General features: G+C 41.9%; 1 protein-coding gene across 1 annotated transcript in view; it reads right to left on the reverse strand.

Moving 5' to 3' along the window:
- Positions 1 to 6,985: 6,985 nt before the first annotated feature.
- Positions 6,986 to 12,476, reverse strand: part of MYL3 (myosin light chain 3) — a 36,511-nt gene continuing 31,020 nt past the window's right edge. The window contains 2 exon segments of the mRNA XM_049798880.1: positions 6,986 to 7,820; positions 11,366 to 11,401. Coding sequence (XP_049654837.1) covers positions 11,373 to 11,401 — 29 coding nt within the window. The 3' untranslated portion in view covers positions 6,986 to 7,820; positions 11,366 to 11,372.

Consider the following 12,476-nt stretch of genomic DNA (forward strand, 5'->3'; position numbering starts at 1 on the left):
GCTTCGAATGGTATTGTTTTGTCAGTTCCTCACTTTTCTGTTTGATGGTATCAGGAATAAGTGGGCAAATATCATAAATATGCATTTTGATGAAAACAATGGTTTTGAAAGGAACTAGACTGTAAATGGCACAGTGAAGCAACTGCCTTTTTGTTCTGTTTTGGTCTAGCATCAAACACAGCATGATCCCGGTCAATGGCTGTAATCCTTGGCAAGAGCAATGATTATTAGGGATTTATAAATTAATAGCAAGTAATGATGAGTAGCAGTTACTAATAGTGCCTCTGTTCATTCTGGAATTTGCTCATCATGCCTGTGATACTGGAATTTATTAATGAAATATTTTGCATTTGCTAGCTGTCTCCCACATGCATGCATCAGCCTTCTCTTTCCCCTTTCTTTTTTTTTTTTTTCAATCTGTATGAGAGTCCATTTGTTGGACAGTAAAAGAGGGTGCCTCCTGGGCTTTTGGGGAATTTTGCACTGCTGAACCAGAGAAGAGAAATTAATCTTCTAAGAGGACTTGACAGAAGCAGAGATCTCTGCAGTCCACTGCCATGGTATTTCTGCTACCCCACGTCCTTCCACTTCAATCTACTGCCTTTGGTGTTTGTGTCGGTGTGTGTGTGTCCCAAACGACACAACCTGAAGGAAATTTTGGGGATCTCCATAGCCCAACACTATGATTGCTTCAGTAAGACAGGGACTTGAAGATATTTTTCCCTGCAGATGGTTTATTAATATGGTATCGCTACTGCTGATGCTTCAGAAATACCCCCAGGCAATGGGTAGAATTCAACCCCATTGGGCTGTCCCAGGGTACTCAGTTTATCCCAAGATCCACTTTTATGTAAAGAATTACATCACAATTATAAATTTTGCCTCTTAAAATTGGGGACATGTGCAACCCCCACAAGCTCCACTCTGCAGCAAACACCTCACCTGACGTGACTCCACCATATCAAACAAGCATGTAGTCTATCCACAAGGCCAAAAAATCAGCAGAACATCCTAGGAACCTCCAGGAGGTTGGGAGTTTTTGTGGGAATGTAGGAGAAGTTATATATCTGGGACCTTCGACATATCTTCATAAAATTTACTCAAGGTCTGAATCTAAGCAGAAGTTTGCTTTGGATTGCTCTGTTATGGAGACAATAAATCAGCTGTACACACTAAACGTGGATTTTGGCTTCTAAATGTAGAACTTGGAAGGACTATTTTTGCTTGCTGATTATGGTGGGTGCTCCAAGCTACATGCCTGTAGGTGTCTGGGTCACATGAGATAATTTCTGTCTCATTTGCACACTGGTGCTGTAACTGTCTTTATGGGGATTTAGCACCCAAAGCTGTTTAAGTGCTGTAGAAACATACCTGTATGTACTTCCTTGGGAAAAGAGAGTGAACTGACCCCTATCCTATCGGAATCACCAGTGACATTTCAGTCACTTGGGTACCCTGTGAGAATAAATAAATCCCATGAACTAACAGCACAGATACATGAGATAGACTGAGGCAATCAAAAAGATAACTATATTATTCTCTGCACACCATAAGCACTTCAAAAACATTTCCTTTCAAGAAATACTTGATTCTCAAAGACAGGCTTTGCACGGACTTACTCTGTGACTGTTCATGGTTTCTTGAAACATCCCGGCATGTTCCAAATATCTTTGTTCCCATTATTTACCAACCCTCAGCATTTACAAATGGTAGTGGAGAGGAATCAGTTGTGGGTTCCACACCTTTTGGAAGGTTTTTTTCTGCAGTTGCTTTGACCGGGATAAATAATTGGTGCTTTTTTCTTCTTTTTTTAAAGGTTTCTTTGGTAAGTGATACAGTAATATATGGGCAGCCCGGCAGGAGTAAGATATGACTAAGCATCATCAGACAATGAGCTTCTCAAAACTAAAATGTCCAGCAGAAGCATCACTCTCTAAGCTTTCAGGTTACTCTGCTCAGATGAGGTGAAACCTCTTATGTACCACAGCTGTGATTTTTCACGCTCTGGTGGGAGCAGGGATGGATTGAAGATACATCTGCCTAGATCAAGACAGGAATCCCCAAGGCTGTTATGTTTTCTTAACTCAGAAAAGCACAGCATGATAGACATGCCCTCTTCCTCTGGTCCTACAGCACATCTTTTTCACTTTTTCTACAATGGGAATCTTTTTTGCTGCTGCCTGGTGCTCCAGTGATGTCTGATCTGCCATCATTAAGACCAAATTTGGTTTATTCTGTGGATGAGTGAATCCTCATGGGGCTAGAAGGTTCGAAATACAGGACATATGTGAAGAGATATGTCACATAAGCAAAAGGAAAGGGGGTTGCCAAAGGATTTTCAAGTAGTGTCTCTGTTTTTAAGTATCTGTGCGTGTAAGTTTGTCTATGAGTGCACCTGGAAGGGGCTCACAAATTTACATGAACAGATTTTCATCCAGACCAACCCTGAGTGTGCGACTGTGATACTGTCACTCTGTCTGGTGTGCCTGATACGGAGTGTGGGCTGAGCTTCTACTCTTATACCTGCTTTACAGAAACTACAGAAGAATACTACTGATGTTTTATTTCTGGCAAGCCAGCACAAAATTAGAGTGGTAGACAAAGGTGATGCTCCATAGGTCTACCTAAACCAAGTGAAGTTATTCAGAAGTTTTGAGCTGGTTTGAAGACACACGGTGAGTTTACACCGAAGAAGTATTTTGTGTTGCATGACCGTGGGGCTTGGGGTAATTTTTTTTTTTTTTTAAATCTGTTACGAGGCTCCAAAAACCATAGTATCATCAAACTAGAAACTTCATTCCAGAAATGTCAAACCACATCTTGAGAGATTCTGTGTGAGTCTGTGTTATCTATGTGTTTGTGTGCTTACTCCTATGCACCCATTGATTCTTCCTTGTGGGAACAGAAGCACAGCTTAAAATGTTAGTGCTGTCCCAAACGACACACAGTTGCTTCAATTCAGTATAGGTCTACCTACACACATATCTACTTTTCTTTCTTCATTTCTCCTGTCTTTTATCTTTGGCATGCATCATAACTCTCTTGTGGCACTTTTATTACAGGAAAGTGAAGGAATTCACAGAACAGCTAGTTCAGAAACACAGGCACTTTTGGATTTATAAATGAAAACATTCATTTTGCTGTTCTGCTGGGCTTTTGACATATTTCAACAACTTCACCAGATAAATGAGAGAAGTAGGATAGATGGACACAGGCTACATAAGAAACTTCAGGGAATCCAAAGAATTTCTATGTTAAATAAAACTGGGAAAAAATAACTATGCTGAATCACAAGGCTATTGGTAAATTCATAGCTCAGATTGTCTACATTGTGCAGTGTGGTTACATATCTGCATAAATACTCATATATGTATTTAAGATTTGTATCATATAATCAGATATTAATTCTACCAGTAAACATGAATTCACAGCTATTTTCACATCATTACTCCTTCAAAATCACTGCTGCTACAATCAGATAAAGACACCTCTTTTATCTCGGCGGGGCCTTAGCTTGGTGGGGAGAGGAAGGGGTGAAGTAGTATGCAGGCAAAGTCTATGAATTGACAGTCTCTGTGAGCAAATTGGTCGAGCTTACGAGTGGAGTAACATGAATCTCATCCATAAAAACTCAACCCAGGACTTGCAGAAGATATGCATATTTCTGAGCAACAGCTAGAGCATGGGGCAATAGCCTAGAGCTTTGCAAATGACAAGGTACACTGCTGTTTATGCCACTGAACTGAGTTCAAATAGCCTATTCTTGAAGCAGTTCTTTAGGGCCATTTTATTCTCAGTGGAGGGAAAACCAGGGTTCCTAAGGGGCAATTAATCTTATCATATGAGCAAAAGCTATGAAAAATCACACGGGTCAGCTAAGAAAAATGAAACCTGAAACCAGTTCTGGGAAAAACTGCAGATTCTCTAGGAAATGACGTTATGGAGGAAATTCATGCTTAAAGTCAGGTGTAATTTTGACAACAGGTTTGGCTGAAAAAAAATAATTCCACTCATAGAGGAAAAGGTTGAAAATGTAAAAACTTTTTGTTTCAAAATGGTGTAGATGGATGTATTTTGATTTTTCACTCCAAAGCAGCAATCAATTAGTTGAGGTTAAAAAATAGCTTTTAAAGTAATGAATAAGTAAAAAAATGAGCTGAAACATATCACTAGGGGGCAAAGTATTTTTAATTGATCTCCAGATTAAATTATTTATGTATTTACTTGATTATTTTCTTGTGGACATCACTGAAAAAATATTACAGTCTTCACTTTCTTTTTGGCTTCCGGATCAAAAAAATCCACTCGTCCCCCCCGATCTAATCCAGGCTTGGGTGGGTTTAAGGAGAGGGTAATGAAATGCCAGTCAATATCTTTGCTCCATCTGAAACCCCTTCTGCATGACTGGGTGTCGCAATGCAAGCTACTGCTGGAATGTACTATGTAATTCTGGCAAGAAGTCAATAGGCTCGAACTCCTCAAATAACCAAACCATGGTACTAAGAAATCAGTGGAGCAGGCAGCAGCCCAGACAGCCAGTCCATTAGCAGCTTAACCACAGCAGATGTAAAGTCACCAACAAAACTCCCTACGGAGGCTCCCAAAGAGCCAGATGCTACTGCTATAAAAAGATCTTCTAGAAACTTGGCATGTCTCCTGCCCACATTTTTTTTAAAGAAAAATTCTGTAGATAGGAGGTTATTTATTTTTTTTTAATTTGGGGTTAGGGGTAAGGGAGAGGGGGAGGGGAAGGGAAGGGCGAGATATTGCTTATTTATTCCGGTTTGCTTATGAGCGAATCTCGTGCTCATGAAAACAAAATTCAGCGATAGCTTGTCCTGAGACACGGAAAGCAATAGGCACAATTCCAGCCTTCTCCCACACACAGCTTTGCTTTTGCACCTCGGACAGACCTGGGGATCCTTCCTCGAAGAGCCCTGCAAATGCACTTGGGGTGAAACACCAACTTATTTTATTCCGTTCTGCTTCCCTGAGCCACTGGTGAGCCCAGTTTGCCCCATGTGCTGCACTTTGGCAGTCCTCTTGCCTTGCGCTCTTGGCTGGTGCACATCAACTCCGGTGGTTGTGCTTGGCCCGTTGGTCTTTGCCTTCGTGTTGCTCCATCAAAGGACTTAGCTGCCCACTTGCAGCGTGACCAGCCCTTCCAGTTTTCCTGAAATAGCTGTGAGCCTCATGTAAGGCCCAGCTGCTGGATTCATGTGATGAGGGGGTTTCAACTGTCATTTTAGTAACAGCAACAACAAAACCAGTAACAAAACCAGTAATAATGTGTAATCCTCACGGTACAAATCCCATCTGTGCCAATAAGATAAGCATTGAAGCCTAGGACAGATGGACACACCAACTCCACAGATATCTGCGCTTAGATGGTGAATGCCACCCACGTGCCCGGATGAAAGACCTCACCTGCACCTGTGGATGAGGACAGATGTTGTCTGGAGAATGTATGGAGAAATATTCTGCAAGATATAGATATATACCTCAAGGTGACCCCTTACTGGAAGTCTGAGTTGAGGAAGAAAGCAGCTGATGGTCCACTGGAGAGATTAGGATTTCTCCTCCACTTAAGCTGCACCTGATGTGGTACCTAAATCTCTGTGAAAAGAAGTCAGAACAAACGACCACGCTTTGTTCTTGAAGGAAATGTTGACAGGTCTGGCCCTGGACTCGGCCATGTAGGACTCATTTTGTGACTCCAATAGCGCAAATTAGAGATGAGTTTTGGTGATGGAACAACAGGGGCTGGAGGACAAAGAGGAGGTAGTCAGATGTAACTGCTAGCAGAGTGTTTCTGTACTGAGCCCTCACAGTGCTCCCCAGCTGTGTGAGTCCTAGAGCTCAAGGGGTCTTTACTCCGGAGATAACCTCGTAGGAGGATCGCAGAGGACAGGAGACATTCCCGAGAGATTCATTGCACCAGCAGGAAAGGGAGAAAGAACTGCATTGTCCAACTACTGTACACCTTTAAGTCAAAACAATATTAGGCTATCATTAGGGTCTAAATATATATTTACAAGACAGTGAAGGCAAGATGCCTCTGAAATGGTGTTTGCTCCAAGACAAACTAGGCCCTAGGGAATCACAGGAGCCGATGCTGAGAATGGAAGTGGCTGCCCACGAAAGGAACCCTGAGGGGGAGATGGACCACTGGTGGGGGCTATTTCTGGCGTCCACCTCTGGTACGCTACAGCAGACCTAGCTGCTAACCTCATGGCCTTATCAATGGCCTGTTCAATGCGTGGCTCTGCTCAGGACTGATGCTTCAGAGGTGGTTTCTTCAGAACCAGTGATTCATGGTGACAATGGGTTTTGCCCCTTATTTGCACCTTTGTGTACCATTAACCCAGGCTAGATAGAAGACATTCCTGTCATTATTAGCATCTTTCTACTCCTCCCTCTGCACTAGCTTTTTGAATTTCCTTTGGCATTTTCTTGTTACTGCCATCAGCTTGATACTGCATTTAGCTCTCTAACTGCTGATTTTCTATTATGGCTATTCAGTGGTACATTTTGTTACAGCTCATATATTCATGAAATTTGATAGTTTGTGTTCTCTCGTTCATAGCAATTCTTCTCTGTGGGGATGACCTATTCAGTCATCGCTATGCAGTTTGTATCCTGGTATTCCAATGTTCCACTGATTATCTTTCCTCCACCAAGTTTCCAAGTTGTCTGTTTTAACGATACTTCTTGCTTAAATGGAGTGTTGCATATTCCAATTTCTTGGTATTTCCTAACAAACTGTACCAGCCTCTAGCTTCTCCTTTTTCTGCTCCCAAAGGACATATCTTTTTTTTTTCTTTTTAAATTATTATTCCCCAGAAAATGAGTCAACTTAATCCATGTGCATTTTCATGCTTCTCAACTTTCCATTGCCTCTACTGAGGTTTTTCCCAACAACATTTATTTCCCATTTCCCCTTCCCTCACACAGACACAGAAACAATGATGAAACCAGGTGACAAAGAATCCCATGTTTTACTACGAAAAGCTGCATGACCAAGATATGTATATTAGAACAATTTCCAGTTTGCATTGGGAAAGGTTTTTTACTTGTTTCATAGGTCAGACTGTTGGAATGGGAAGTAATCTTTGTGGAGAAAAGATGCATTTTAGCAAACATTGTGTACATTACTGTTTTGCTTTGGTTTTTTTTTCCTTTTACATCTTATATGTTAATGGTGGTAACGGTGGTATCTTCCAAAGTTGAGAAACATGTGAACAAGGTTGTGTTTGTTGCTGATTGCTGGGCATTCTGCTTTTACTGCTTTTCTCTAAAGACTAAGAGTATTGCTTGCATACATGAGATTTATACAACTGGTTTATTTTCTTTTCTCCCTTACTCTCTTACAGCTGTTTTTTACAAATGCAATAAACAGAAAGAGAAGGGTCCAGTTGTTTTGGAAGGAAGAGGGGAGGGGAGGGAAGGATAAGGATAAATGACAAATACATTTTTTGATTGATTTAGTCATGAAAAAAATTACTCTCTTTTTCTTCCCTCTCGCTTAACAATTTTGTATTGCTGTTTATGTTCTGTATCAGAAAAAAATTACAATGCCCAGGTATTCATAGTTCACATTCCAGTTTCTTCAGTTTCCTGAGTGTATTGCATCTCCACAGAGGCTGCCTTCTTCCCATGAAGAAACAAGACAAAACAAACAAAAAAACATTTTTCCAAATAACTTTAGGGACAGCACATTTTGTAGCTCTGTAATGGGAATCCGGGCTGAAAAATGAGAAGACATTCCATTACATCGAAATCCAAAGCCAGCATCTGGGGTCCTCGGCGCCTATCTTGTCCTAAAAATAAAGTTATTTTTAAGCATTAGAGGAAGAAAGAAGAAACAAACAATGCCACCAGGAACCAGCCTCAGTCGTCCTCATGCATCTGTACTCAGCTTACAGGCAGTGAGGCCTGCAGCTGAGTGTCTCTACACTATGCAGATGCCAGACGACATCAAAGAGCAATCACACGACGTGACAAAACATCCTTAGTCAGTCCCAACCCCACAATCGAACACTCCATGTGTAAATGATGGACAAAACATGGGAAGCAGCTATATGGGGAGGCAATGTAGCCATGTCAGGCATGAAGCCAGGGTAAAGACCCAGCTTTCCAGAAAACCAGTCCAGTTCCTGAGCCGGTAGGCAGTTTCTCCTACTTCTGTTATCCCTCTATTATCTGTACTCAGTGTCCCACCAGCAACATTTGAGCAGAGGGATTTCTCTTAGCTAACATCTAGATTTCAGGCAGGATTCAGTTCCTGAACCATAAGCATCTGATGCAATTTGAGAGTCCCAAGGCATTCAGAACATTCCCATACAGATGACAAATATGACGTAGTGTTTGTGGGAGATTTGTCCTTCTCAACATTGGCGGTTGGACTCACTGCATCTGTGTCCCTTCTTTGGAGGAGGTGAATCACTCTCCATGCTCCATCTAACTGGACCTCCTTTAGGTCTGGAAACAGATACCCTGCTTTCATGTAGACACCTACCTGCAGGCACTTTAATCTGATGGGGGCCAAGGGAGACTATGTGAGCCAGTCAAGTACTGATGGCATATTTTAGGATTTCACCTACAGTCACACGAGTTCAAGCCACAGAGCTCAATTCACTTCCCCACACCTCAGCACCTAGAGCCACTTGAGATGTCCTAGAGTACCGTGCCTGGCTGCCAACTGCCAGAAGACACTAGTCTGCCATGGGCTCTGCATCCACCCCATCTGTGAGGCTATGGATCTATGAGACACTTGGGACATCTCAAACAACACCGTGAACCTACATGTGGGACACTGAATTGAGCTTCTGTGTATGCATTATGGGCTGTCCCATCAGCTGTACTGCTCCGCTATTGAGCTAATATGTTTAAAGTTAAGTAGGGTGGTTTTGTAACACAAGGTTTGTTTTAGAGAAGTAGGTATGTGAACAACTCTCTCAACGTCCAGCTTACTCCCAAAGATGTTCTTCCCCAACATTTTGGGCTGTTTGAGCAACTCCCATGAATGGATATGCACCCAAGAGATAGGCCATGAGATAAGATGACTCTGCTTATCACACATTCAGTCACACGGCAGTGGGATAGTTGTGTTCGTTGCCTTCACAGGGGGTCCATGTAGTCACTGCACATATCCCACAGCCCTGCTCCACACCGCAGTGGTCATTGGACCACAAGTAGGTTGTAGTGCTTTCTAGCTACGTGAGAAAGCTTCATGTGTCCTGCTGCCCATCTCTTTCCCACTGACGAGAGTAAGGACTAGTTGTGTAGCCAATCTGGGAGTCTTTTCTGCCACGATGTCTACTGTGAAGGAAGACTAGTTGGCTATAATTCTGCAGAGCACTTGACCAGGGGGTTCTGAAGAAAACAGTGGAAGAGTCACTAACTAAAGACGTAATTGATTACTCTGTGTTATAAATAGTACGTAGCACCTGAGGACAAGCCAGTGGAGAGGCTGTGTATAAGAAAAGTCAATACAGAGTAGTCACAACAACTATGCTTAGAAAATAAAGAGAAAAGGAAAGACACAGTTCAGTTCTTATATTGGGATACAGCTCTAGCTTTCCTCCAGCATATGGGAATGGCCGAGAAACATGAGCCACTACTTTATTTTTGGACTCAGATCCAGATTCCCACTGATTTCAAACCCAGTGCTTTGGGATTTGCTTGTTCTATGCTCCATGGCAAACGGCCATCACGCTTTCAAGGGTAAAGGCTGCATTTGTCTTTCCCTAAACATGCCAACAGCAACACAGCAGGGAGTGGAGAATGCCACCCCTGAATGATGCCCATCACGGCCCATTGGCAAATTAGTGGCACATTGGTTCTCTGTGAGTCTGGAGCTCTCAGCTCCCTTTCCAAACTTATCACAAGCAAAAACACTCTTGCTGGCTCCTATGCTGCAGCTCCCAGCCCTGTGCCAGCTTTACAGCTTACCACGGCTCACTTGTCTTCTTCAGTGGCTGACGTTGCTTTAGGTGACTAGAAAGACTTTTGGCAGTGGAATGGGAATTTCCATGTCAGTGGGTTTAGGATAGAATTAAGGATTGAAACATCTCTAAACAAGAAGGAAGGATCACGCCAGCGATGGGATTACCCACTATGGCTGTGGACCAGCCCAGATCTTTGGAATCAAAACTGGGAGCCAGTGTTGGAAAACTGAATGTATGTTCAGAGAAGATAAATGCCTTTAAGAAAGAAAACTGGACCATAATAAGAAAAGAAACCCAGACATCTTTTTTAGTCAGTTTACATTTTGTTCTATTATGTCTTGGAACAAAAGGCCCAAAAACCTGGATGTGACTCCTACTTAACTCCCTCCCTGGGGTGCAAGTGAACATAATCCAAAGTCACCACACAACAGACAGGTCTTGGTGGTCTGTGATAATGTCAGCTCTAAAAGCAAAACAAAGTCAGGCCTGGTCAGGACACAGTAGAAAAATAAACCAAAGCAGAAGAAAAAAAAACCTAAAACAAAACAAACCAACAAAACCCAAAACAACCAGAACAAATCTGAAAGAAGCCACTGCTTTTCCCAGTTTGTCAGATAATTTGCAGAATAGATGGAGTTGGTTAACTCTTAGGTCAGACCTTCCCCAAGAGCTGAACAGAGATAAAAAATGGTGAATACCAGTTGAAAAAAGCAGGCACCTTTTCCAGGAATACAAAAATAAACGATAATCAGGAAATACTGGAAATAAAGTTCAGCTCATTTGCAATGGTGAGACAGAGACACCGTTAATGGTACTGTGGTTTGGACAACACCACTGAATAAAACCAGAAGATTTGCCGGACAAAGCTCATGTCTTTTCCTGGAAAACCAACCCATTTGCCAGGAGATGTTGGGAGCCAGATTTACGGAAGGCCAATAATTATCCTCCTAGTGTAGGTTCAGCAACATAAGCTTGCATTACTCCTTCTTATCTACTTTTCCTTGTACTTTTTGCCCACTCTTTAGTCAGCTCCGTTCTAACTCTTTGCCTTTTTAGGAGAAGTCTAGAAGCAGGGACTTGTACGTGGACATGAAAAATATGCATCCTTTGAAGTTTCCAGTCAATCGTAAAGGAATGAGCACTTGTTCTTTGGAAATCAAATCCTTTTATGATATATTGCATTGGACTTCTAAAATAAAGGTGCCCAGATTTACCAGACAACTGCAGAAAGGTCATTGATTTTCTGTGCACTTGATAGGATGAAGATAACATTTTACTCATTCTTGTCCTACTTCTTTGTACAGCATGCTGAAAATATTCATTCTCTTTGATTAGTCACACATTCTTCAAGCCTGTCTATCTCAGATGCCAAAACCAAAATAATAGGGTATGCAAGGAGGAGAGAAGAGACTCACCTGGCATTCAGTTAGCCATGATGTGTTTCACAAAAGCTGGAAACAAGAGAAAGAGCAGGGTCATTTATCAGTTCCCTTTCACTGAACTCAGTACCATCCTGGGTATCTCAGCTTGGTTGTTATTTAAATTCACTCTTCTTGCTTCCTCTGATGCAATGAAGACAACACCGCTTTGTAAATAAGATTGCAGATATCAGGCGCTAAATGCTTTGTAAATCCTTAAGATAATATATGCAGTGCAGTGTAGCCAGCAGTCTCAGTAGCCAGTAGAAATGAACACACACATCAGTTAATTCATAGCTTGCTTAATCCCTTACCCCTGGCTGCCATATGGAACTGGCTTTCCAAAGTATACAGCCATGAGAAACTCCAGGTCCTCACCCTGCAAGGCTTCCAAGACTTCAGCACATTTGTACTAGTCAGGGGGCACCGAAGGTGTCTCTGGGGTGAACCTCCAGAATCCACAGAAGGTCACCAAGTCAGGTAACCTGACTATATCTCTCCAGTGACCCCAGGTTTACAAACAAACATGGTATTTCAAAGTTCAATTAAGCTTTTGTTTCAAAAAGAGTCGGGGTTCCATTTTTCTTCATTTAAAAAAGCATTCATTATACATAATTTTGAAATTCAAAAGGAAAAGGAAAAATACATTTTGCAGTAAGGAAATATGTTTTCCTTCCCAACAATACCCCCATGCTATGAATTTCTGTGAATTCAGCATAAGTTCACGAGTCATTTGGGTTGGCTAAATCTACAGATTTCTACCAATAAACCACTTGTAAAAGTTTCTCTGGGATTGGATCACTGGTGTTTGTAGATAGGAGACCACCAACGCAAATATTCATAAACGACTCAGTGAATACTACAGACCAGCTAAATCACCATCATACAATGTCAGTCACCAGTTAACCTGAAGAAGGACTCAGCTGTCTATGAAAGTTTGTGTTCATGATCCCTGCTAGAATATTGTGGGTTTATTGAACAGCCTAAAGCATGTAGGCTTGCTAGATGCAGGAGAGAACCATGGTCCACGAACTTGTGACCAAATAATTTTATTCTGGCTTTCTACAATAGCAGTGAAATAAAATGGAAGGCCTTGTAGGATTATTAG

The sequence above is a fragment of the Accipiter gentilis genome, chromosome 4 (genome assembly GCF_929443795.1).
Source record: "Accipiter gentilis chromosome 4, bAccGen1.1, whole genome shotgun sequence".
Lineage (NCBI taxonomy): Eukaryota > Metazoa > Chordata > Aves > Accipitriformes > Accipitridae > Astur > Astur gentilis.